Source organism: Falco peregrinus, chromosome 1 (genome assembly GCF_023634155.1).
Source record: "Falco peregrinus isolate bFalPer1 chromosome 1, bFalPer1.pri, whole genome shotgun sequence".
NCBI lineage: Eukaryota > Metazoa > Chordata > Aves > Falconiformes > Falconidae > Falco > Falco peregrinus.
The window spans coordinates 81,267,013-81,293,050 of record NC_073721.1 but is presented as its reverse complement, the minus strand read 5'-3'; the positions used below and the strand labels follow the sequence as shown (position 1 = coordinate 81,293,050).

General features: G+C 40.1%; 1 protein-coding gene across 2 annotated transcripts; it reads right to left on the bottom strand.

The window, feature by feature from the left end:
• Positions 1–1,266: 1,266 nt before the first annotated feature.
• On the bottom strand, positions 1,267–25,918 carry TMEM87A (transmembrane protein 87A). Of its 2 annotated transcripts, none has more exons than XM_055816724.1 (20): positions 25,735–25,918; positions 24,722–24,779; positions 20,767–20,864; positions 19,785–19,901; positions 18,174–18,227; positions 18,018–18,074; positions 16,261–16,408; positions 15,461–15,522; positions 13,369–13,552; positions 12,426–12,525; positions 11,725–11,818; positions 11,239–11,310; positions 9,445–9,553; positions 8,238–8,296; positions 7,880–7,983; positions 7,447–7,520; positions 6,074–6,135; positions 4,829–4,884; positions 3,468–3,498; positions 1,267–3,111 (listed from the first exon to the last, which is right to left on the bottom strand). In XM_055816724.1, exons 1-20 carry the CDS (start codon positions 25,864–25,866, stop codon positions 3,070–3,072), a joined length of 1,713 nt encoding a protein of 570 aa, XP_055672699.1. In that variant the 5' UTR covers positions 25,867–25,918; the 3' UTR covers positions 1,267–3,069. The 2 variants fall into 2 exon arrangements, with proteins under 2 accessions (XP_055672699.1, XP_055672705.1); XM_055816730.1 differs by lacking the exon at positions 11,239–11,310 and adding an exon at positions 10,611–10,679 and having other exon boundaries at positions 25,735–25,867.
• Positions 25,919–26,038: the final 120 nt, after the last annotated feature.

Sequence of the window (26,038 nt, the reverse complement as noted above, 5' to 3'; positions counted from 1 at the left end):
TCAGGTTCTACATACTATTCTAGTCACCAAAAACTTCTGCGGATCTTAGACCTAAAGAGTAGATATGTTTTCTCCCTCCCACTCACCAGGTCTTCAGAGTAGTCCATACAGTTTGTTTTAAAATTACAGTACCCGTTTTGAAAGAACGGGTATGAATTTGAATGAAGTCTTCCCCCATCTACATAATTCAAGGTAACAATCCTGCAGGATTTCTGATTTTGTGCATCCTAGCAAACTAGCTTGCTGATGGAGCTTTCCTGACATGTCACAGAGCTCCCGCATCTTTAGGAACAAAATCAGGAATCCAGAGAGGCAAAGACCTCCTTAGTAGACCAAACATGCTGTCAGGGGAGAGGCCAGGTTACTGCAACTGCCATGCGCACATACACGTCACTCCTCACCCACATCTCATCTACTGCTTTTAGCCACCTCTTCCACAATCATAGTTGCGGCAGTAGCTCTGCATGAGCCCATAGCCTGCATGATACTGTGGGAACTGGGCTTTGATGAACATTCTCTGTAAGCCTGCAAACAGGGAAGTCACAGCACATGCCTGCTGCATGCTAGGAAGCAGATGCTACCTTCCAAGGACACGAACTCTGCCAAACTAGCAGAAACCCAAGAACAGGTAACTGAGGGAGCAGCGAGCCCCCTGTGGAATTCAGAACAACTTCAAATACTGATGGAAGTTACTACAGGGATGGAAGGGTAGAAGGCAGAGAGAACTGCCCAAGATCACCGTTAGCTGTAGGCTGAAAGCACCATGCTGCTACTAAATTTATTTTGGTCTTTAAATTATTTGAATTATATAAATTATATAAAATAGAAATATGAATATTTAAATTATTCATAAAAACTATGAAGGCAATTAGGAAAACTGTCTAGGTCTTTCCCTTTTGTTCAGAAATGTCTTCTTTGCCCTATCTATATTAGCTTTTCAAGTGACATACTTCCACTCTATTGTCAAACTTCACAAGAAAGAAGCGCTATTGGGAATAACTGCATTATAAATACCGTGCAATAAAGAGTTAAAAGAAAAAACGAGGCAGCTTTGTGAAGATGTTAATGCTGTCTGTGAGAGAACAGATAGTAAGAAAGTGGAAGGACACAATGTAAGCCTTTCTACTCTTTGCCTAGCTTTTATTAAATAGCACATACAAACTCCTTTTTGTGCTTCCAATAGAGAACGTTTTCCCCTATTTGTCTCAAAAAAAAAAACCAAAACAAACCCAAAACAACAGGACTTAAAAAAAAAACAACAAAAAATTAAATAGCAAGTTTTGTGTAGCTTTATTTCACAAAATTTCCTCTCCCCAAAAGGACATGGAGGTAATGCTTTTTCCACCTATATCAATCAAGCATAGCAAATTAGAAGTATTCTCTACTCAAAGATTCTACCTGTGGCCTAAAGGGGATGGCAGAAGAGCTCCAGCAACTCTTGCTGAGGCAGGCTGAGGTGTAACAGCCACAGCTTTTTTTTTCTTCGCCCATCCACCAAGGATTTGCTGCCCCCACAGCACAGCTAGCAGAAGACACTATGCACTTGTGCCTCAGCTACTCTACTGTAAAGTGCCAAGTTTCAGCATAAATCGCTGATGAAGATGAACTAGAGCTAAGCTACCCGACCTTACAGTGGAATGAGTGAAGTACAGGCACATGTTCACTTCTGCTGACATAGCTATGAGTGAAGAACCAGAAAAACTGACTCCCTGTGCCATTCCACAGCAGCCACAGCAGCTCTGTAGAAGCCCAGCTGTGCTGCTGCTTGCCTGGTAATTATCAGCTGTAAAGGTTATGAACCCAAATTAGAGCTTTTGTCACACAGTCCACAATGGGTTTCCATGTGTAAATTATTGCAAATGAAGCCTCTACAACCAAGCATCGAATAAAAACAGAACACTGTCCACAAGCTCTTTCTTCATTTGAAAAGGAGAAACAAAAAGCAATTATATAGAATAGAAATCTACAACTTTGACTTAAACACAGTGATCTCAGAGTACCTCTTGGCCACAGGGACCAACTGGGACAGGAAAGCCCACTTACATGGAAGGCAAGTCTGCACAGACACTGGGAGCAGAATGGTCCCAGCATTGTGGGCTTCTATTAAAGCCTCTTTCAAGTAAGGTAAGCAGTGCCTGCACCCTCTGAAAAGCAATGCCATCTTATCATAGAAGAGTGCCAGCTTCTTGCTGGGAGATGTTACATGTGCAGGGAGAAAAGTTCTGTTGAAACGTCTAGTTAATATCTGCTTAACATGAGTAGTCAAGCACTTGTGGAGCACTGCATGAGTGGGTTTGGTGATGTTTGGTTTTGTTGTGTTGGTTTTTTTAATTAAATCATGCAACACACATAGAAGGTAGGGGCAAATCATTTTTCTAGGCATCCACCACATTGCCGGCAATGAGATGTGCCACAACAGCGTTAGCTCTATGCAGCTGTTACCTATAGGTCAATGGCATTTAAAATAGAAAAATCTTTCTTACACAGTGTTATGAATAAAATTGCACTTGATTTTGTTAAAAACTCATATCACTGTAACTTTTCCAAATATTTCCTTTCTGGCATCTTAATTTTCTTCATTAACAGGAGCTTCTCTCTAAAAACCTTTCATTCATGTTCAGCACATGACATACAACAGCATTAAGCCATTATCTACCAGAAAATGGGTCTGTTGTTTCTTCAGTGCTTATTTCTCTCTGTCATCACCCTCCCCCCCAAAAAGGTACAGGCAGTTCACACCTCTAAGTGTCAATTGTAACATTGAAATATAAACTCCTCAAGCAGACATTAGGAATTTTAGTTTCACAGATTAAATATTTGAAAAGTTACAGAAGGTGCAGTACACATTTAAATTGCTTAAAAATCCAAACTTGCAGCAACGTTGTAAATTCAAATTTCCAAAACGTTTATAATGTCCTTGTGAACTTCTTCCACAGCAAGACGCCCTCATGGCAATAAAGCATCAGACTTCCAAGGCTGAGATCAAGAAATAAATCAGCAGGATGAACTTGCTCCACCAAACAACTTTAAAAGAGGCGCCTCCATTTCCAATAGCAAAAAGCTACTCCTTCATTCCATTTTGGATCTTTCAAAGTGTGTAATCATTCTTTCCTGGAAAATAAAATGCCCAATGTTGTCATTTCCCCCAGTAAGTTTACATTATTAAAAAAAGGTGGTATACTTTGCACATTCACAACAAATGCACACTCATATATGCCTTTTAAGTCAGGAGTACAACTTACACAGCAGATAGACCAGTTCTTTTAGAATATACATTTAGAATACGCATTTCTATTCCAAGCAGTTGTATCATGGTTGTCCCCCACTACCCTTCCCCTCCTTGTAGTATTTTACTGCTGCACTGGCAAGATCTGAGAGTGCAGCTCTAGTAAGCCAAGCCCTTCACAGCTGACTCATGACTCCTTTGGCATGTCAGAAGACTAATTTTGAACTGCAAGTTTACTGACCTCATCTGAATCCAGAAGAGCTGGAAGAGCACTGCAGGGGGCAAGGGAAGGGAAGGAAAAAAAAAATAGTTAAGCGAATTAGAGCACCTACTGAGAGCATATTATTGACAATCACTTTCAGTCTTGTGTTGCACTTTAAGCCTTTTTGGGCACAAGAGATCAATAATAAAGCCAGACCTTTCAACTAAACAGAGAAATGAGAGAAAGGCACAGAAAAGATGAAGAGCCCAAGAAGGATCCTCAATGACCTTTACATTTTTAAAATCCTTTTTTTCTAAGCTTCTCATTACCAACTGAACAATCCACGTTGCCATGAAATAAGCTGCATCATTCATACAGGAACACTGCTGAAATACACTGAAGACATTTACAATACGGTCTCATACTGCAAAAACACATCACAGAAATCAAACAAGCTACACTAGTATCATATAGCCTTATCAGCTACAATAGATCTCCCACCCACTGGGACCTCATCTCTTCACAACCCTGACCATACTTTTAAGAACAGAAAACCCTGCAGCAGACTACCTCTAGGCGCCCTTTCCCAGCTTATACAAGTGTAGTCCTTGTTTTCTTAAGGAATCCTACCATTCTTCAAAAAACAAGTACTAGAATGGGGAAAAAACAAATTCAATTGAAAAAATACACTTTTTCATCCTCTTGAAGCTACACTTGATTTGTCTTTAACTTCAAGCAGAGTTTTGTACTTAAATCCAGAGCCTCTGCCAAAATCAGCCATTCAGAGTTGTGAACGTAATAGATCTGTGAGCTTGTTTTGCTACAAAAAAAAATTTATAGACACAGACACTGAAATTTTTAGGATGTAAAAGTTATCAAAAGCAGAACAGATATGGACTGCCTACATAGCTGACTATATTGCCAGAGACATAAAAATGACTCAACAGACATTCCAAGTAACATTTAGACCTACATGACATTCAGTGGTTTACATTCAGCAAGATACTCAAAGGACTTCTCAGAGCACTGAACAGAAAGAGAAGGTTTGTTTGTTCCTTGTTTTCTGGATTTTTTTTTTATTTAATTTTAACTTCAGTGAAGTACAAACAAATCAGTCTATGATTTCAGAGTCTGAGACAGTTAAGTCAGCATGTGTTCAAGTGGCACAAACTGTAAGGCCGACAGACTGCATAGGCACAAACAGAACCATGCTAAGTAGTCAGAGGGCCAATTCCAGACTAAACTCTGTAACTGCTCATGTAAGTGTAGCATACAAGTTTTAAGTCATTCTAATGTATTTTTTTTAAAAAAATAATTGTTTTTTAAAAAATACAAGATTTCTAATTGTATTTTCCTATGTGCCATGAACCTGCTTTTATTGTGACTATAAAAATACTCACACATCTGTCACTGATGAAGGAACATTCTCCTCTACCCACTTCAGGTCATCCTCTTGCTATAAGTACAGAAATTAAATGGAAAACAAAAGTCAGTTCTCCCAAAATGCTGTCACATGCAAGCCTTTTTCTTCTCAGCTTACTTGACAAAAAACCAATGTATTTATAATGTCAGTTCAAAACACCACCAAAACCCAAAAAACCCACCTTTAACTTGCTTTCTGGATTATAGAAAACACATTCCAAGAAAAAAAGAAACAACCCCCCACCTATAACTTACTGAGAACTCTATAATAGTCTAATGGTGACTAGCAAAAGCAGGTCCTCAGGACACTTTGGTTACTTATGTAATCTAGTTTAGTCTCCCACAAAAGAACATTATCTTTAGAAGATGCTACAGATTAAAAAAGGTTATAAAAAGCACAACCTAGATTTTGCAAAGGTATTGCCAGCGTTTCTCATTTGTATCTGGTAAACACTAATTCACAACACAAGCACACTTGTTTTGAAGTTGGAGAACTGACCCTTTTTGATCACCCCATCCCCAAAGTAAAAAAGCTTGATTTTCATGTTATCCTCAGGTAAGTAGAATACAGTTGCAACTAACCTTTGAGATAAACATTAACGACAAATATTCATGCTACTATCGTGAATTCCTACAGGTTCTTTCAACTTTTAAATTTATGCATGAATTCCATTAAAAGACTGAGACATACTTTCTACCTCCTAGCTGAATGCGAAACCACCTCTGCTTGTAAACCACATGGAAAAAAACACAGATATATAAAAAATGTTACATCCAAACTACTTTGGTAGTTACATAATAATATACACATCAACTCACTTGAGTAATGAATCACAAATCTCAAACTTTGAAGGCAATTTATTTACTTAAAATACAGCTCAGCCTCCTCCTCAGCCCGACAAACTTGTTAAAAATAATGTATTGTTCATTACCAGAATATGGTATTATACAGTTCTATCTATACTGGACTATGCAAACATTCCTAAAGAACAGACTGAATTCTAAAGCTTCTATTGCACTTACAGGAAACTAGATGAAAAACGTGCTTACTTTCTGTTCACTAGTACTGTAAACATATGAAACTGACTCACTCCCACCCTAAAGCAAACTATGAAACTCACATTTATAGACTGAAAGCTCTGCATATTGGTTGCCTCCCAGCAGCAGCTCACAAAACAAGAGAGATGGATCTATAACCTTCAAGGTAGGGAGGGCATACTCACAGCTTTGTTTGCTTTTACATTCCCATTTGGTTCTTGCTTTGTACTTCTCATTTTCATTCCCTCTGAAGACAAGGAAAAAAAGATTGGGGTAACTGAACTGTCATTTTTCATAGACTGCAAGTGAAAGAGTTTAATGTTCATTCAGAATATTTTATCAAATCCAAAGAGACAGAGTAAGACAGGAAAAGTTAATGATTAAGACAATGCTTTCCCTTTGAAAGGCTTGTAGTATTTTTTCCTGACAGGTGGAATACATGGCTTTTCCTGATTTTTGCCATTTTACTTAGGAAATGCCAATTTCGAGTCCTTTTAAGCCAGGCACCAGCAGCACAGAACTCAAAGACATAGTCGCCTAGAGAAGCTGTGGAATCTCCACCCTTAGAGATACTCAAAAGCCATCTGGACAGAACCTGGGCAACCTGTTCTAGGTGACCCTGCTTGAGCAGGGAGTTTGGACAGGATGACCTCCAGAGGTCCCTTCCAACCTCAACCATTCTGAGACATATGCAACTCCCAAAATTTATTTTACATACTGACTGCTGACCAGCCACAAGGTTGACTTAAAAGCTGAGAGGCAACATGCATCTCCCAAACCAGCAGACAGCCAGAGAGAGCTGATTTGGCAAATCCACCTAAGGGATTATACACTGCTCTGCAGCTCCTAAACAAGCCCAACAGCACTGATATATGCCAGCAGAACTGATTTGTGGACAGACAGCATCAGCAGGGATGTCACCCTACCTTTTGCACAACTTATGAAGAGCAATGTTACAATGGACATAGTAGGGAGATAGAAGGCAGAGAAGAGGGTTTTACAGTAGGAGGAGGGTGAGTGGAGGGAAAGACGCAATCTAGTGTTACAGAGCAGGATTCTTTCATTCATATGTAAATTAATAAGTATGTAAACATATTCATCCATAGGTTTATACTGGACATTTTAGGCCCTGATATGGAAAATGAAGAAGACTGCAGAGTTCAAAGAAGAGATAATAAACGAAAATCCTTAAACTGGATTTTAAGAGCACTGCAAACTAAACCACTGCCTAGCAACAATATCCTAGAGACCCCTGTCGTCACTGGATCCAAATCTATGACTTGACACTTTTAATAAACAAAGTCCAGTGGACATGGTAAAGCAACCACAACAGCAGCAGTGTGTTCAGTGCAATCTAAACGCCCCAGAACTAAACAGGCAACGTAAAACACTAAACAAAGCCAATGTTTCCTCTACAACTACATAAATCAATGGCAACAAGGAGGCATGCACTCTGCTCTTACAGCAGTAATGAACTTTCACCAGAGAACAAGAGACCTCACTCCACAGAAGCATCTCTTCCACACTTAAGCTAGGTGAACAAGATCTTTTCTCTTACCAAAGCTTTCCTTTAACATTGGCTCTTTCTGCTCATCATCATCCTCCTCTTCAGACAGTGGTGAGAAAGCAAACCTTTAGGAGGGAAAGAACAAAAGCTATCTTAGAATAATACCTTTTGCCACCCAAGAGATTCATTACCTCAACATTCACATGACTTCACTATTCTGTGTGGTTCGTTGTTTTTAAGACCTATGCTAAACTACATAATCAGAAGTTCAAGTCACTTCTTTTTACGTAAGTTTACCACCAGGAACAGATTGGGTTTTATTTACGTGACTTCCTACACTTACTTTTCCTCAAGCCCCTACGCACTCTGCTTAGAATCCTTATGGAACAGCATACAGCAACTAAAATCACCCACCAGTACTTCTCTGGATCAACAAGCATTCCCAAAACCCAGTATTTTTAGAAAGAGGTAAGAAAAGATGAACCTTTGGTTGTTAGCAGATGGTCTCCACAGAATCATGATGACAAAAAGGATCATTGAAAACAATAAACGCCAGATGGCATCATCCACCCATAACTCCTGCCAGTCCTGTCAAGGCAAACAGCAGCACAAATTGAACAGGCTGTGGAGGAAGAGACTCCATGACCTCCGCTCCTTCCAAAGGTGAACTAAAAGCATCCGACAAAGGCTCATTACCCACAACAGTGAGAATTTTAGCATGTGGTATATTACTCTGGACATAATCCATACAAAATTCTGTTCCTCCAATCTCACCTCTTACACTGCCAAATGTAAAGTTATCAAGAGGCAGAAACGGCAGAAAGTATTAAATATTCACTTACCGACTGACAGTCCACCAGCCTGAACTTCATGGTGGTCCAGATGATAAATACAATAGATGCTGCAATATTAAAACAAACAAGCTGCTTATGACTACAAAAGATGCTAGTCCAAAAATACTACTAACAAGACTGTGCTTCCCAAACAAAGGGCAAAGACTTGAACAGTGAATTCTTGGAATCCAATTTATTACTGCTGGAAAACAAGAGACTGATTTATCACACTAACCTTATATGGTAATTTAGACAAGGACTAGTACATTTTCCTCATGGTTCTTCAGAGACAAGGCATCTATCAAGTATGAAGTATTTTGCCAACTCCTCATCCCTATTCACCATTTTTACATTACTTTCATCTAGCCACCAAACCATTTGTCATTATCAGTTGACAAATAAAGACTACCTTGAAGTAACTGAACCACCCAACCTGCCTCAATGCCTAGGCATTCAGATCCTGACCCACAGGAGTTCCAATGCTCAAACAATACTATCACCGCAGTTTTAGAAGATGACACTTTCCTCCACTAAGGTGCTCTATGATGACTAAAAACCAGATGAAAGGAATTTAATCAGAGCTGTTGATTAAAAGGAATTCAATTTTTTTTGGTTTAAATCCCCCCCAAAATTTGGTCCTTAGAAGTTTTCTGCTCATTGGATTGTACTTGGAAATAGAAGAGCAGCTGAGCACCTAGAAGCACCAACAGGTTTATTCTTGAAGTTCAGTTCATTACTACTACAAATGGAAAGCGATTTTGGATCTGTACTCTGCCAGAATACAGAAGGCATTATGTTACAATACTAAGAATACTGTTTTTCCAAGAATCACTCCAGTCTTCAGCCATCTTAAAAATTCTGCAGTACACAGACTGTGACTGTGGCAAAAACTACCTCTGTGAAGTACCTTTATGAAGTTAACAGCACAGGATAATAATCTTTTGCCCCCAGCAGCTTTTAGAGGGACGAAAGTGCTCTGTTAAGAGGCACTGCATAAAACCTACTGATTTTATAACATCAGGACCAATAATCCATTACCTCTGAAGTATCGATGTAACACTTGGCATACACCCACTATTAGAAATGGGTTAAATGTTAGAAATCCCAAGTACTTTGATTGCATTTAAAGAAAGGCCACCAAACTAAAAATTTGCTTTAGTGATCAAATCAAGCCATATATGGAAATGGCAAATGCTCTCAGTTATTTTCTGCTTACCTGCTACTGCCAAGATGAGCGTGTTGGTGAAGTGCCGATACAAAGAGAGTTTCACAACATTCCTTCGAAGTTTTAGCAGTTTCATTGTTTGAGTTAAGCTGATGAATATGTAAGGAGAGTCAAGGAAAGCCTCTGAAGGGACAAGCTGGTCACAGACTTAGGAGGAACACAGATCTTTGGGTCAACAGCTCTCCCACCCACACACTTAGCCCTTCAGAAAGGTAGACCAGACTCAGTAGAAGAAAAGTTCATCCTATAGCAAAGGTAGCAAACAGCAGGATACATCCCTTTCACGTTATTTAATCATCTACACTTAGAATTCATCACACAAAGATGGCATCCAAGCATCTACTTTGGACTACGGCCCATTCCTCCAGAAAAGTGTCAGATGTACTTCTGATAAATGAAAAATCAAGTCTGAACTAGAAGTGAGTTAAAATCCGATTAGAGCATACAAGTGTCTTTTTCCCTTTTGCCTACAAATTTATTTCCATAGCAAGAGAACAAGTGCTTAGGAGAAACATCATGGTAGGAGAGAATTGGGGTTGTCATGGCTGGGCAGCAAGCTATTCACATTTTAAATAGTTTTGTGATTGACTTTTGCTAAAAATACTTTACAGGGATTTTGATATAAATGGCTTTGAGTTCAGCATTTCAACAGCAGTTGCTACAGTCACACTATAGCAGTTTGTATGTAGTATGTCAAGACACCAAAAAGTTAACACTGCCCCATTTTGTCACCTACTTCAAGACAAGTTTGAATTTTACACAAGTAATTTTAGGTTTGATGTTGCTAAGCAACCTTCTCCCCAAAACATCAACTGAGTCTGTTCTCCAAAGGCTACTGCTATGGTACCATTACAGTGCTACACAACAACAAATTAATTTCATACTTCAACAATCGGAGACTGGTAAGAGGCAGACTTACCTAGTCTATGTTCAGGAGCTGCTCTAAAACAGGTGTCTACTGGTTACCTAGTTTTCCTTGAACTGGCTGTAGCAGAAGCTTACCTGAACACTCAATTACAGAGGTTCTAACAATTCTACCTGAAGTAGAAAGAACATATACTTGAAGCTGATCTTAAAAAAAGTTCAGCCAAAATGACTCCCCAAAAAAACAAATTTGAAAGAAAACACACCCCACCAAGTAAAATAGTGAAGGATATCCACCAGCACAGGGCAGTATCTAGGAAAGCCAGGGGAATAAAAGCCAAGGAGGCAAGATCATTCTGGGCCTGGAGACAAAGAGAAAGCCAGTAAGAACAAACTGAAAAGGAAACAAGGTACAGAAGAAGTGAAGAGGGTCAGGCTGTTTTATGAGAAACCACAAACACTCCATCACAATGTTTGAGCTTTACTACAGAAGCAGAGGGTTTGAACCACAAGTTAGCTCAATGCACTGAGGGGAACTGATAACACCACATTGTCAGTTCTCAACCAGCAAGGCAAGAAGTAGTCTTCCACATGAAGTAAACCTAGCACTGTTAAAAGGAGTCTCTGCTGAGGCAATGGCTGCAACAATGTGCTCTGGCGAGTTCCTTTACAGAAAACTAGCAATCAGCTTCTTAAGAGATGTAGTAATTAAGTCTTTTACACTATCCATGGATGAACTGAATGCTCCACTGGCAACCATGAGTTTGACTGAAACTGGCAAGAACTGCCTTTGTGTGTACATTGAGAACTACTGAAGTCCCAGCTGAAACAAACAAATCACCTTTTATTCCTTTTAAGATAAAGACAGAAATAATAAGCTGCGAATAAGCTTGGAACACTCTGCAGTTTATGAAAGGATATCCACAAAATCATACAGGCATCAATCATGGACAGGGCCAAGTTTGCTATCAGAGCCACAGTGTCATAGAAAAACTGAAAAAGTACCAAATATATGTTAAATACCTTATTCCAAAATACCAAACACAGAACAACAGCAATCTACTTCCTGAGATGCGCACTCATGGCCAGATGATTCAAGCTGTACATCTGTGTCTGCAACTAGCCCTACCTAATCTGAATATTAGACACAAGGGTCCAGGCAGAATATAGTGTCTGAAACCTCACTAATCAGAAAATTATTAACATTAAAATACACAGAATTACATCCTGATAAAATGAGAAGACATCAAACTTAAAATAATTGTCAATAATCCATATCCACAGACTCAACCACTTCATTGTCTCTATTCCCTTCTTTCAGGATAGCCCTGGGATTCTCCCTTAGCATGTAAGTAAATAAAGCCAGTAGCATCTGTGACATATGGGAAAATTCAAGCAGTTACTGACCCCTGTGACTCTAAGAACACCTTCCATGCCAGAAAATAACAGATAAAGGGCTCCAGCCATAACTACTTTGTGAAGAGTAACTCCAAGGCGAGGCCTGTAGGAAAACAAAGTGAAATTTAATTAAGGGGGGGGGGGGAAGGGGAAGAGTGAACTCATGTCAATTTGAGTCTAACATAAGGCATGAAGCATATGAATAAAAGGTCCTTGTGACAAGCCACTTCAAGGTCCAGAAATATTTTTATTATGGTGCTCAAAACTTATGTGACTAAGGAAGAGATGGGTAACAGTTTTGTTTCCTAGTTAATCTGTTTAGCTTTTTACAACCATTTCCAGAAGTCTCAGCCCACCTCTGCTTCATCAGTTCGCCCAGCACACCTATACCTGCTGGAAGCTTCTACTACCACACAGCATGTTCTTTTACCATACAGGTGGGGACAGACAGATCAGCAGCAATCTTGACAGCAGAAGCCTCCTAAAGCAGATCCTTTCCCCTATCAATAATTCCTGACCTCCCCCATTTCTAGAAGCTCCTCCTTGCCCAGAAGGAAGGCAGATAAAGCTCCCATTCCAATCCTTGCAGTGTTTCAACAGTGACTCAGAAGCCTACCCAACAGTGGTACACAGAAAGGGGTGGGTTATTAAAAACCAACAGTGAAAAGCCTGTTAATAGAACACAACAAATCTGTTACAGAATCACTCACTTGACTATCCCATATCCCAGGCTGACTATGATGACCAGAGTTCGAGCCAATGAGCGCTTCACAGCAGAAAGCAGTTCTGCCAGTATTACTGCTCCTTGAACTACCAAAAGCAAAGAGGAGGAAGCTAGGTTAATAAAACAGAAAATTTTAATAGCTACTGCATGCAATTGTAGCATGAGAGCAGACCATTTTTTCCAGAAAGTGGACTATTAAACAGTATAATCTTTTAATTACCTACAGCTGGAGTAAGCTTTCAAGAAAAGATACGTCACATAGCATAAAAAGAGGTACTGAAAAATTTTACATCCATAGAAATTGGAGAGTAAACGATCCATGAAACATTTATCTGTAAGATCAGCCTGGATGATCTTCCAAACAAGTCAAGCAACAAAACCTTCTATACCATGGGTGTGGCCAATTAACAAAGTCATAATGAAGTTTTACTTGCAGAGTTTGATTTATATGCATCCATCCTAAAAACTCAAAACCAAAGTCCCAAAGCTTTATGTGGAGAGAATCACTTAAGATTGATTATCAGGCTATGGGCTGAATATCAAGTCATCTGCAATGCTGTCATGTTGAAAAAGGAGTTTCAAAGTCTCTTTCCAAGGCCAACAGCAAATTAATTACAAGCTACACTTATGAAGTCCTATTTTAAACTTCAAACTAGCACTACAGTGAATACTTTCCAGAACCTAGCATTTTACATCCCCAAGACACTACACTCAGGAGTCAGAGAAGGCAACAGCATTTTAGCCTTAGAAGAACACAGATCACCGTATTTACAACATATTAAAAAAATGCAGAAATTCTGGTTTCCTGTTCTGTCTTGAAACAATCCCCAAGTAATCATATACTTAGCATGCATATGTCAGCCCAGTTTAGCATAAGCCGTTAGTGCTATGCCCCATCAATTAAACTGCAAGCTGCAATTGCTACCTACCAGATTCCCCCGTGTAGCGGATATTCTGGAACTCTGCATAGAAAACTGCTTTCTCGAGCATTCCCAGGAAGATAACAGCACCAATCCAGAACTGGATCCTCAGGAGATCCCGCCAGTAACAGGCTGACCATGCAAGCCATAGAACCCCGAAGAATACGTACACAATGCACATCACCATGAAAAACTATTACACAAAAAGAAGCAAGAAATATGAACCTTAGACCCAGAAAAACCATATCCTTGTTTCCATTCCACAACTGTAAGACAGATCTGTTTCCTCCTTGAACGTAGCAACTTTTGAAGTCTTATATACAAAAGTGACTAGAAACAAATATTGCTTCATTTGTCTTCTCTGGATTCCTTTACAGTGACAGCCTAATTTCCCACTGCCAGTACATGGAATCACAGTAATTGAATTTCGGAACAATTTCTCTCGAGAGGTCTGCCAATTTATTTCACAGGCAATTTTTCTAAGGAAGGTATCAAGTGCTACTACCTTTCAAGAACTCTGATAAGAGCTCAAGCAAATCATTGAGTACTAGAAACCCTGTTCCTTCTCACATATTTTTCTATTACTAACTTAATTGTACATTTACAGTACTCTCCAAATAAATTTACAAGTCACCTTTACACACCATTCCACAGAACAGAGATAAGCAACTGATGGTTTTAATCCCTCAGTTCAAATAATTTGACAATTTCTCTCAGAAGTTAATTTCCAGCAAACTCAGTTTTTGACCAAGCTTTAGGTCAGCCAAAAATCTGGAACTGAAAAAGAAACCTAGATATTCATTTAAATTAATTTTGTGATTTTTTAAAATATTTTTTCCCCATCTAGTGTTACTTGCTTCAGAAGAACTTTCAGGGTACGTCTCCTACAGCAAACAATAAGCTTGACTATGCTACGTGGTGCTGAATTTTCTAATTAACAGCACCATACCAGAGCGAGTTAAGTTTTCAAAAAGGATACTAGGTTAAGAAGAGGAATAAGGAGGAGAGTCTAAGACATTAACTGAATAACGGGAATTACTTAGCCAAAGTACAGAACAGTAATAATCAAGCAGTCTCCTCTTGCAGAGGTAGATTATCTTTTTTATAAACCAAGCAAGCATTGAAGTCAGCTGCAAAATCTGTTGAAGCTTTCACAAACTGAGAACACCTTCATTACCTTACTAATCCTTACAGATTTTCACATCTGACTGATCCATACAGTTCAAATGGTAAAGACCCAGACATGTAGTTCACATTTAGATGCTTCATTACAGAAGCATTTAGACAGGGATCTTTTTCTGGACCTGCCACATAGGGATATTCACACCAGTGGACTGTATGTGAACAGAGCTGCTGGAGGCTTTTTACTTCTGCAGGAAGTAAAACCTATGTTTCAGAAATACCCTCAGGCTCTCCTATTTACAGGCAACTCTTACCAATATAGTCAAGCTAGAAACCTTACTTGTTAGCAATCCCCAGCTAAAGTCTGTTTACACCACATAAATATTGAATTTATTTTATTTTCTTAGTCTCCTCAACAGAAGGAATGAGCAACCAAACCAACAACTCCTTCGAATAAAAAGGGGATTAGCTCTGTAGTTCAATTACGCTTTCACTGTTAGGCAGTATTAAGGACCTCCTCACAGGCTGCAAGAGAGCTGGTGGAGGAAGGATGATAAAGCTGTAAAAGAACAAAGAAAGCAGTGACAAATGAAAGGGTAGCTGTAATCAAATGCATAGAATAGCACATTTTCTAAGATACGAGCTAAGGAGAAAAACAGCATCAGTAAAACTGGTCAGTTTAGAGCTAATGATACTGGTAACTTCTTGAACTACAAATCAACAGGCACCAAGTCAAACAATCCAGAAAAGGACATTAGTGGCATATGCAAATGTCTAAAATCTATGTCTGTTTTCCCTAGCCTGTATTTAGTACAAAAAAGTCCCCACCAACCACCACACAGACCAAAAAACACCCTCTGCTAAATTATTTTTTCTGAGACACTGCCCTTCTGTTTCCTAAAGCATGGAAGAAGAGTATTTAATTGAGATTCCAATCAACGGACAAATTTAGAAGTCAAAGGAAAGCTGTTTTACTTACAATCATCAGAGGATAGTCTGCAAGAGAGAGGTACTCATATGGCCCCTTCAATTCTACTGTCACTGTCAAAAGACAATCCAATAATCAAATTGAACAAGAACCAAAAGGAGGAAGCCAGGATAAAATACTTAGCTATGTGAAGATTTGGAATTTCATTACACTTGAGTAAAAAAATCAGTTGTTAAATCTAACTTGAACTTAAATCAAAGACAGACAAGACTCCCAACACACTCAGCTAAAAGCATGCAATTAAAATTACACACTATTATCAAGTAACTACTTAAAAGTAATTTGTGCTGGAGATTCATGTGTAACAGGAAAGTTCAGAAACACACATAAGCTCACTTTTCTAAAGGGGATTTTCAAACTTCTCTAACGCTTGAATAGGTTATCAATGCACACTTAAATATACTGTAATATAATTTCAAGTGACAATTATGATCTTTGTATTCTACATGATTTGAGCTTATTAATATAAATCACCATGTTGGTCTGCACATTTCTGAAACATGCTACCAAGCCTCAAAATTGAACTGCTTGGGATTCTTCTTTACTTCCATCATTAATCTGACAGACCAACAGCCTTAGGATCTTCAAGACACTAACAATCACTTATTTTCTTATGATAAGAAAGCATTGTAGTACACAATACTTACATTTGTTTGAAGTGAAAGATAGCGTCTTATCAAACTGAACCATGCAGAATTAAAATATTAATTAACATATTAAAAGTACCTCAGAATACACTCAGACTGGTATACATAAAAAAGGCACTGTATTTTTAGCCTAAAGTATCTTACTTGTAAAGGGCTTATTTTGATATGAGGAAGGTGTTGTTCTCTCCATTCTTTTAACTTTGGTAGTAGAATCCTTTGCAGTTGTAATTCCAATTTGCACAATAAATATGTATGGCCCATCTCGCCAAGTTTTGATAACAGCATTCATTGCCTGAAAATAAAATGTCTACATGTAGACAGTGCATAGTCAAGATGACACGAAGATGATAGAATTAGACTTACCATACATGGGTGATATCTCCCATGCAAAAATAAAGTTCATCTCTTCCCAAGCCTAAAACTTGTTAATAAATATTTGATATGTAAACTTGAAATCTATTTATTAGACATGATACTTAAAATTTAGTTGTTTGAATCCAGATAAATCCTCAAAGACCTGGCAGGTAATCTGGGTTTATTTGCAAATTTAATATTGAAGAGTCATCTCAAAGGTGGCTACAAAAAACCTCAAAGAGCCATCTCAAAGCTACAAAGAATTCAGCACATCATCATGTTCCTTGCTTTCAGTCTAGAAACACAATGATCACCACACAGATACTTCATTGCTCCTGAAATCAATTGTTTGGCAACAGCACAGCTGCATATAACTCAGTTCCCTGGTGAAGGCTGTATCTTACAGTGTAAGATACAAGAGGTAGTTGGGAAATTAGAATTTTCTATAGTAGTTGTTTCCCCTGAAAACTACTACTGCCCCTGCAACAGCTCTCATACCTATAAGACTCAAACCTTGCCAACAAACTAACAGAAGAAGCTTGCCCAGATAAACATATGCACCACAGAATAAATCAGAGACTTGAGTTTCAGGATACAAAACTGTTAATTACACAACTGAGGAAGTTCTAGCCATCTCTGAAACGACAATATTTACGAAGAGCTTTAAGGTTAAAATTAAGACTATCCACATATATGCCACTCACATGACTACTGCAGAACTACCACAAAGGCATTTTCTATAATGGCTTCTCCAAGAGAACTTCAGTATTAAAAGCATGTATTTAAGAAACCTCCCCATTACAATACTTTGAAGTATCCAAAAAAAAAAAGTTTATGCTGATATTGACTGAAATTAAAAGACTTAGTTAAAAAACAGAGTAAACTTAAAAGAAAATGGGCATATTTTTTTAAAACACCAATTTTGCCTTTATATGATCTCCATCTCCTGCTGCACTGATTCCTTATTTCACAACTGCACACACAGCTATTTATGTTTTAGCTTTAAGGTAAATGGCCCTGTAAGTACACAGGGAATTAAATACACTTTCTTTGCTGGCATCCAGGACATCCAATTTGAAGTTATTTTGACAATCGTTCCTGGTTAAGGCTTGAACATAGTACACAATAAAAATACAAACAAATTTGAAAATCAGTTGCTCAACTTGTTAGGTACAATGTTTTAAAAGATTGACCAGCTGAAGACGAAATCAAACATAACCTCTAAGTATTAGTCACCATTTAAAACAGATCATACTTTAAATTACTATGAAAAAATACTTTTTTTACATTTATACCATTAGTTTGAATGGTATGAGTTTCATATTTCACATGTAGAAGCAGCAGTTGCTCTGTTCTTTCACACATTGCTACCTAGTTTCAAGATATAAACAATCCAGGTGTCAAAAAAACCCAGATAATTGCATCTTCCCTGTAAATGCTACCAGTAATTTCTTGAACAAGGAAATATAAATAAAAACAAACAAACCAGAAACCAAACAAATTAAGACTGCTGGATTCCAAGTCATGTTTAAACTCAATATACATACAGTTTTATCTGCCACCATTGTGTGATTTCCTCCACTCTCCTTCTTATCTTTTAAGCTCTTGAAGAAAAACAGAAAAATGGATAAATCAGTACGCCAAAACTATCTCTTCCATGCCCACACTCACTCATTATGAGGGGGGGTGGGGGGCAAAATCACCTCTTGTTTCTCAGGTGAGAGAGGCTCTGGATGAACAAATTCTTTATAGAAAATCTGCAAGATAAGAAATGTACAGTATTTATAGGCACTTAATATTAACATGACATTGCCAGAACAGCTTCCAGTAAACTTGCTTACAAAGGAAGGAGTCTTGTAACAGCTGTATTAGAGAACTTTCATTTTTCTAAATCAAACAACTGTCCATTTGCAGATGGAGTCTTGAATACTTAAATTAATACTGTTTCATTTGAGAGTTACTTTCCTCCCCTCAGACAACAGGTGTCTATTTTTAGAACTAGACCCACAGACATGACAGTATTTTATTTTTCAAATATGAATCTGTTTGCTGTCTCCATTACTAGATGAAGTCTACACAGACAGATACACAATTTGGAGCCTTCTGCCTTAGTCTGTGCAAAAAAAGTCCCTACATGAGTGGGTGCCTATTAGAGATCCAGATTTTGCCAACACTCAAACTATGGTGACTTGAGATCTAGTGAAACTGCTAAACCACAAGAAATAAGCTGAACGATCAAAAGGAGAAATTTATGTGAAACTTCAGAAATTAGTATCTGAGAGAAATAACTTTTGTTAAAATTTCAATAGACTTATCAAAGGAATTGGAGGAAAGTCACTTTGACTTTTAAAACCCCAGTTTCACCAACTTGAACATGCAGTTAAGACGCCCAAGTTCACATTACACATCTAAATCCACAAGATCTCTTGTATAAAAACAAGTAGAACTGACACTTCTCAATTATTAAACATAAAAAGCAAGCAGCACACAAATTTAAAAAAACCCCACCTTTCAAGCCATCTTTGCATATCAAAGGAATTAGAGGCATAAAAAAGGTTTTTAGTAACGTTTGTAAGTCACCTTTAGGCACACCTTTTTTCATAACCAAAAAACCCAGCAAAGAAAAACCCCGTAACAGAGAGACAACACTGCATAATTTACCTTGAATTCTTAAGTACACAATTAAAGACAGCATGTTATACTGACAGCCATTAGCATGATCACACAGCATTGGCTGGGGATACACAGCTGGTGCAGAGCCTATGTTTGCACATTACTTCCCTGTGCCGTTTTGCATTGTCTTCTCCATTTGATTTGTTTCAAACATGTTTTAACATTACCTATTTTTAATTTTTAACCTGCTATCAGTGTTTAAGCAACCCACTTCTCAACACACTTTAATTTACATTACTGTAAATGAACATTATCTGAGCAAAAAATGCCAGTCCTTTATCAAACCAAATTTAGCAGGAGCTTCACTCTGCTGCCAGAGATTCACACTTCTACTCAACTAGCAGCAGCCTTGTGCAAGTGAAACAAATTCAGAACACAGAACCATAAACAAAAAGCAGCACTGAACTTTACTGTGGTTTGGGGTTTTTTTCCCCTCATGGTGGGCCAAATGTTGAATAGCAAGCCAGAAGTAAAGCAAAATTAAAAAATTATCATTGCAGTTTGGTTGTCAAACAGATAATAACAAGCACCTCCCTATCTACAGTGATACTTACATAGGATGCTAACACATGTAACAGGAACTACCACCTTCTCTGTATACTGGATAAGAGAACAGAGCAAACAGAAGTTTCTACCCATACCTGAGGTCTGAAGAGCTCAGAGCAGTTTGGAAAGGGGAGAGAAGCTGTGGCATAGTATCCTGACCAACCAGGATGCTCTTCAGACGTAGCCCCAAAGTAGTACTCTGCCTGTTCATCCTGCCAAACATAGAACAGATCTCAGGTTAGCATCCAATATATCAAATGGTTTATCTCAGTAGGCAGCTGCAAGACCTGGAGAGCACCATACCTTCCCTCTGCACACCGCCCCAAAGAGAATTTAATAGCATAAAGGCCATCAAGACCACACAAGACTGTAAAAATGAGGGCCATAAAAGGGGGCGCAAAAAAACCCCTCATACAGGTTTTAAGTAAAAATTAATACCTAATTTTTAAAAAAAGAAGAAATCCCAGTATTTCTGCAATGGAGGTGCAGCAGCCATCATAAAGCCCAGTCTACACAAACAAAGTCTACATTATATTAAAAGACTAAAAACCTCAGTAATGTGTTTAGTAGTTACAACTATCATAATTAATATTTTAAGTAAACATGGGGAAGGTGTTACACAGTATGAACCACAGTTGTGTTCTACCACATTTGACAGAGACACTATAAATTTTGTCTAACTTAATACTTGCAATGTGCATCCATAAAGAACAGAATTTAGACTAAATATGAAAATAGTAATTTTTTTCTATTTGCTGTCATTAAGCATTGCTGTAAATATTTTCATCTACCTCAAACTCACACACTTCATTTCAGAATCAACGCACTTATTTAAGCTTCTGGGTTTCGAAGAATTCTGACAAACACTTCCACCTTACCCAAAACCCAGAAAAGTCAGTAATTCCAGCAAGCTGTGGATCAATTCCTTTCCATTCCCAATGATTCAGAAATTTGTTATCTACCAATGCACAAGTGTCTTTTAGGCCCAAAGAGCTATGAGGATGCAAGTGAGACATCTCCAATCTACTCAGCTCACCCCTAAAAATCATAACCCATCTTCTCCCACACAATTCTTACCCCAAAGTTGAAGACTTCATTGTAGCAGTCAGAATATCTTAAGTACCAAGTAACATTGTAACTTTGGGAGGGATCACAAGTTTTTTCATCTCCTTCAACTGAAAAACCAGATAAGAACATGTAAGACACCCTCTACCTGCCGTGCTTTTCCTCTCATTCTGTGCCAAACTACCATAATTAAACACAAAACTGAAAGCAAAACAATAGAAAAACATTTTTCTCAAGTAATCCATTACAGTTCAGTGAAAGGAAGCAGCATGTGGAACATTACACGATTCTTTTAAATTGCTGAACTTTTTGTTTTCAAGACAATCGGGGATATTTCAGCAACCGCAAATACCAAACAAAAGGAGAACAGCAGTGACTCCCAGCAACTAAAATACACAAAAGGACTTCCCTTTCCAAGATATGTGGGACACATAACAGGTGGAGAGAGTTGGGAACATATTAATGCTAAGGGCAATGCACAGGTAATTTAAAAATATCAACACCATCAACAAGAAAATAAATAAAAAAAAGCAAGATTTTGCAAGTCAACATCCACCCCACACACTCCCAACAAGACAAACAAGCCATCTATACATTAGCTCACTGTCAAAGCCGCAATCCTACTTAAAACAGCAATGACAACTTTCCACTTTGATTTATTAAGGAACAACATGCATGAAAAGTGAACCACAAGACTTCCCTCTCCCTCTTTGCTGCTCGCCCCAGGACAAACCGTCTGATTTTTGTGTTTCACATCTCATCCTGAAACTGAAGCCTGATCAAGAGAATTTAAGGAGGTAAGCTTCACCCTTAACAGTTCTGGAAGAGCCATTCAGATGATTATGTTTGGGTTTTGCCACCGAACAGATGGCAAAACTCTTTCAAGTTGACAGCTTTTTCTAGTAGCTGAGAAGTGCTCACACCTTCACAGGCAACACTCAACCTCAGACTAGATATCCACACACTTGTTACACATACAGAGCTTTTAATGAAATGTTTCCTTATTGACCACTGTTGGTAAAACCTGCAGTTGGAAAAAAAAAAGATCCTGCCATAGAGTCTTAACTGACTAATCCCACTTTAAACCATGTGACTACTAAAACAAGTATACATAGACCTAAAACCTCAACAACTGAGTCTCTAATACCAAAGATTGGAAAGAAAAAAAAAAAGAAAAAAAGAAAAAGAAAAAAAGAATGGAATACAATCACTGCAAAAACGTGAGTTTCCTTATGACACCTTCTGGTAAGCATGAAAACAAGGCACACATTCTCCACATAGCCCTAGATGTTGCAGAGGGCACAACAAAGAAACTAATAGTCAACACAAGCACTGCAGTGACATGGGTACATGGCAAGTTCATAGAAGACAAAGACTCTTTGATAAACTGATCAAATGAGGAACACCTCAAAAAAGTGCTATGAAAAAATAGGAGGGATTCAAAAATACCTTTTAAATACATTTTTACCTATTAAAAATAATTAAGATTATTGAAACTTTTACATTCAGCAGTAACACCACCTGAAGGCAAAACAGGTAATGACTAGAACAGTCCAATATCTGCAAGCATCAAGATTACGGAGACCTTGAAAAGGAAGTACTCCAAAAGACATAAAAGGCATCCATGGCATTTACTAGATTCAGCAACATGGAAATCCAAGTCCCTTAGCGTTCAAACAAAACCAGCAACATTCCACTCAAAAGCAGTCTTTGTACTCATTTACAGAGAGCAGGATTTCTACCATGATCCTAGACAGGAAGCCTGATGTATACTAGAATAGCACTTAAGAAAGGTAGAAGATAGAAATAAAATCATTATTGACAATACTAAACACCAGTGGCAGTCTTTCCAGCCAGAAGCAAAAAGCATCAGACACCAATACATCACACACACACACAAAAAACCCCCCAAAACCCCAAGAAGGGGAAAGAGGAGGAGGTGGTGGAGGAGGAGATGCAGGTGCTCACCAAAAACACCAAGAACAACCCATGAGCAGTCATGTTTGGCAAGAAGGGTCACATTGCCCGCACAAACATCCCAGAGCAGATGGAAGAGGCAACAGACAGCAAACAGAAGAAGAGAGGCTGGTTTCCACAGCAGCAAAGAAGCAGTATGTAAAGCTGAAGCTTCCCAGTACCAGGTGCAGTTTAAGTATCATCTAGGCTGAGGAACTGAAATTAAGTTCCTAGCCTTTGTTCCTTCCTCTTGCAGTGATTAACTAAATTAATGTAAATCCTTTAATCACACAGGCATGTAAAACAGGTGTCTTTAAGAATTTTAAGGCTTAATGACTGTTTAAAGGCTGACAACACAATGTAGTTGGAATCCACAACAGGAGCCAGGGGACTGAATTCTTACTGTCAGATCTGCCACAAACCTGTCTTGTAACAAACATTTTATTTGTTCTGTGCCTTAGTTTCTTCTTTCTCTTAGTATTTCAGCTGTACATCTCATGATTAGACTTACCACACATTTCACTGAGGGGACCCACATCTTAAGATGCCACATTAGTACAAGCACACTACTTCTATTCAACTTTAGATAACACAGACTAAACACCTACCAAAGCTACAAATGCCCTTTCAACTCCTGTCCCAGCTTTCCCCAAGCATCAGATTTCTACATTTTGATCCTGCAACTGCACACTTGCAATTGTCTTGCTGCAAGATGTGAAACTCAGCCTTTGAGCTACACTGGACAAGTGGGAAAACCCTAACCCTGACATAACGGACCTTCACTAATAACTACTGCAATACTAGTCTCCTATTTCAGATTCATGTGGGATTAATGGAGGAACTTTAACAAAATCCCTTTGAAACACTGTCTCAAGAAGGGCAGGTATCTGAAATTAAACCTGAAAATCGATAAGGTAAGTACTAAACGTAATGGAGCACAGCAACATGCAATTTCATCAAGAAGCATCAGCTAACCCTCACACCACCTTAATTTTCTGTTAAAAAAAAAAAGCACAATCTCTGCAGCAACAGAGTCTTGAAGTGACAAAGGCACAGATCCCACTAAACAGTCTCTACAGTTACTTTTATCCTTGTTTGACACAACTGCACGAAGGGCATTCACAGGCACTGTACCTGTATAACCACCTGGTTAGCAGCTGGAAATCAAACAGCCTCTTCTCCATTGCCCCAGTTAAGAACTGGTGCAAACACCTTAAAAGTGCTCAGAGTGCATGGAAAAGATTTCAAGCTTTTCTAATTCAGCTAGTGACTTCCACATGTCATCTACATCATCTTGTTGCCATCTAAGTACTGTCCTCATGTTCACAGCTAAGAGGTATTTTACAGAAACTCCCCTTTGAGCAGTAACCTACATAACCCATAGCCCTAGCCAGAATAGCAAAGAGCAATAAACAGAAAGAACAACTGGGACGGCTACAAACATGTTTGCTCTGTGGCACTCACACACTGTGACCAGGAGGAGAAAACAGCTCTCAAGAGAGCTGCCATAGCATGCAACAGCATTCCCTTACCACTCCCAGAAGCACCCAGCTAAAAAGGGTGCTCAAAAAGCACAGTCTCCTGCACACTGGCATCAATCATTCTGCAACAGAAATAGCCCCTGTCCCAGTCAGCACCAGATCTCCCAGCTAGAGGAATTCAGCGTATCTTAAACAGGGAAAGCACACCCCCACAGTAGGTTTCAGCACACCCCATGCCTGATTACCTGCTATCTGAAATGAAGTGGTGCTGCCATTGCCCATCTCGCCCTCTCCACAGAGGGCCTGAACAGAACCATTCATTTCTGCTACAGCCTAAACAGATCACAGCTGCGAAGCTTCACGGCTGCTAACACACCCAGCTGTATCAGAGCTATGGCTTTTATTCAGTGCTACGTTAGCTGTCACTGCAACCACTGCAGTTAAACACTTCACAGTGTGTCAAGTCCCAAGTGTTAAAGGGGTGGCAGCGTGTCAAACAGCAAACAGGTTAATCCCTTGTAACCACTTACATCTCAGGAAAATGGTGGTGTTGCTGAAGAGAATCTTCCCGAAGTTAAACTTCTTCCCCTGCAAAGACACAAAACCCGAGAAGGTATTAGTGGGCCTAATGTCACCTAGCTTAACTACACGTCACCTTCCACTGTAAGTTTTAATTCAATACAGCAATGAAAGCAAATGCCAAATCAGAAGCCAGCCTCACTGGACTTTCCAGTCATGCTTCACCACCCCTTCAGCTTGAGAGGCTTGGGGCTTTTTGTTCTGCAAAACTGAATCAACTTCATCGACATCTGTTGAAATAAGCATTTTCTTCCTGATAAGAAAGTCTGGACTATCCAACAAAATTGTCCTAAGAATCAACAGGAGCGTTCACCGCGATCCTTTAATTTTGTTTCTGAAGCTCAAGAGCCCCACAGAAAGCCGACACTCCCCCCTTCCACGGCCAGATGAAGGCAGGTTTCACGTGAGGCAAAATAACTTTTCTCCACGCAACTTCAAAAACACACGGTATAGCAGAAGTGCTGGGAACCACTCCACCTTCCCAGAGCCCGCACTTCTCCCGGTTCAGCGCTGCAGAGGCCCAGCGCTCCCGACAGCAGGCCGCAGCCCAGCCGCCCGCGGGGCGCGGGTGCCCCCTCCCCGCGCAGACCCCACCGGGGCCGGGCCCAGGCAAGGGGGCCGCCTCCCTCGCCACGGGCCTCACTGGGGACACGCTCCCCGCCGCCCACCCGGGCCATTCCCCGCAGAGCCCTTCCCTGTGCTGTCGCCACCGCCGACCCGCCGCAGCGGGTCCGAGCCCGGCACGGTGCCCGGCGCCCCCGCACCAGCCCTGGACGCGGTCAGGCGCCGCAGGCCGCAGCCCTCCCGCCGGCCCCCGGGGCGCTGCCCCGCTTCCCCCCGGGGAGGGCGAGCCGAGCGGCAGCGGCCTCCGACCGCCGCCACGCACACGTACGCTCCGACCGCCGCCGCAGCCCGCTGGCCCGGCGGCCCAGAGCCCCCAGCGCGGCGCCCCAGCCGCCCCTACCATGAGCACCGGGAGCCGCCATTTGGAGCGCTGCCCGGCGCTCGCCGCGCCCGCCAGCAGCAGCACCGCCAGCAGCCGCAGGAGGACGGCCTCAGACCGCCGCCAGCCCCCGGAACGCGACGCCGCCGCCATCCCGCCGCACGGAGGCCGCCGCAGCCGCGCTGGCCGCGCCCCTTCCGCTCCCGGCGGCGGTAGGCGGCTGCCGAGGGCCGGCGTGAGGGCGGAGCCGCCGCCCGACGGGGCCCGGACTGTCACCGCCCCCCGGGCGGCCGTCGCCGGCCCGGCCGCGCTCGGGGCCCGCCGG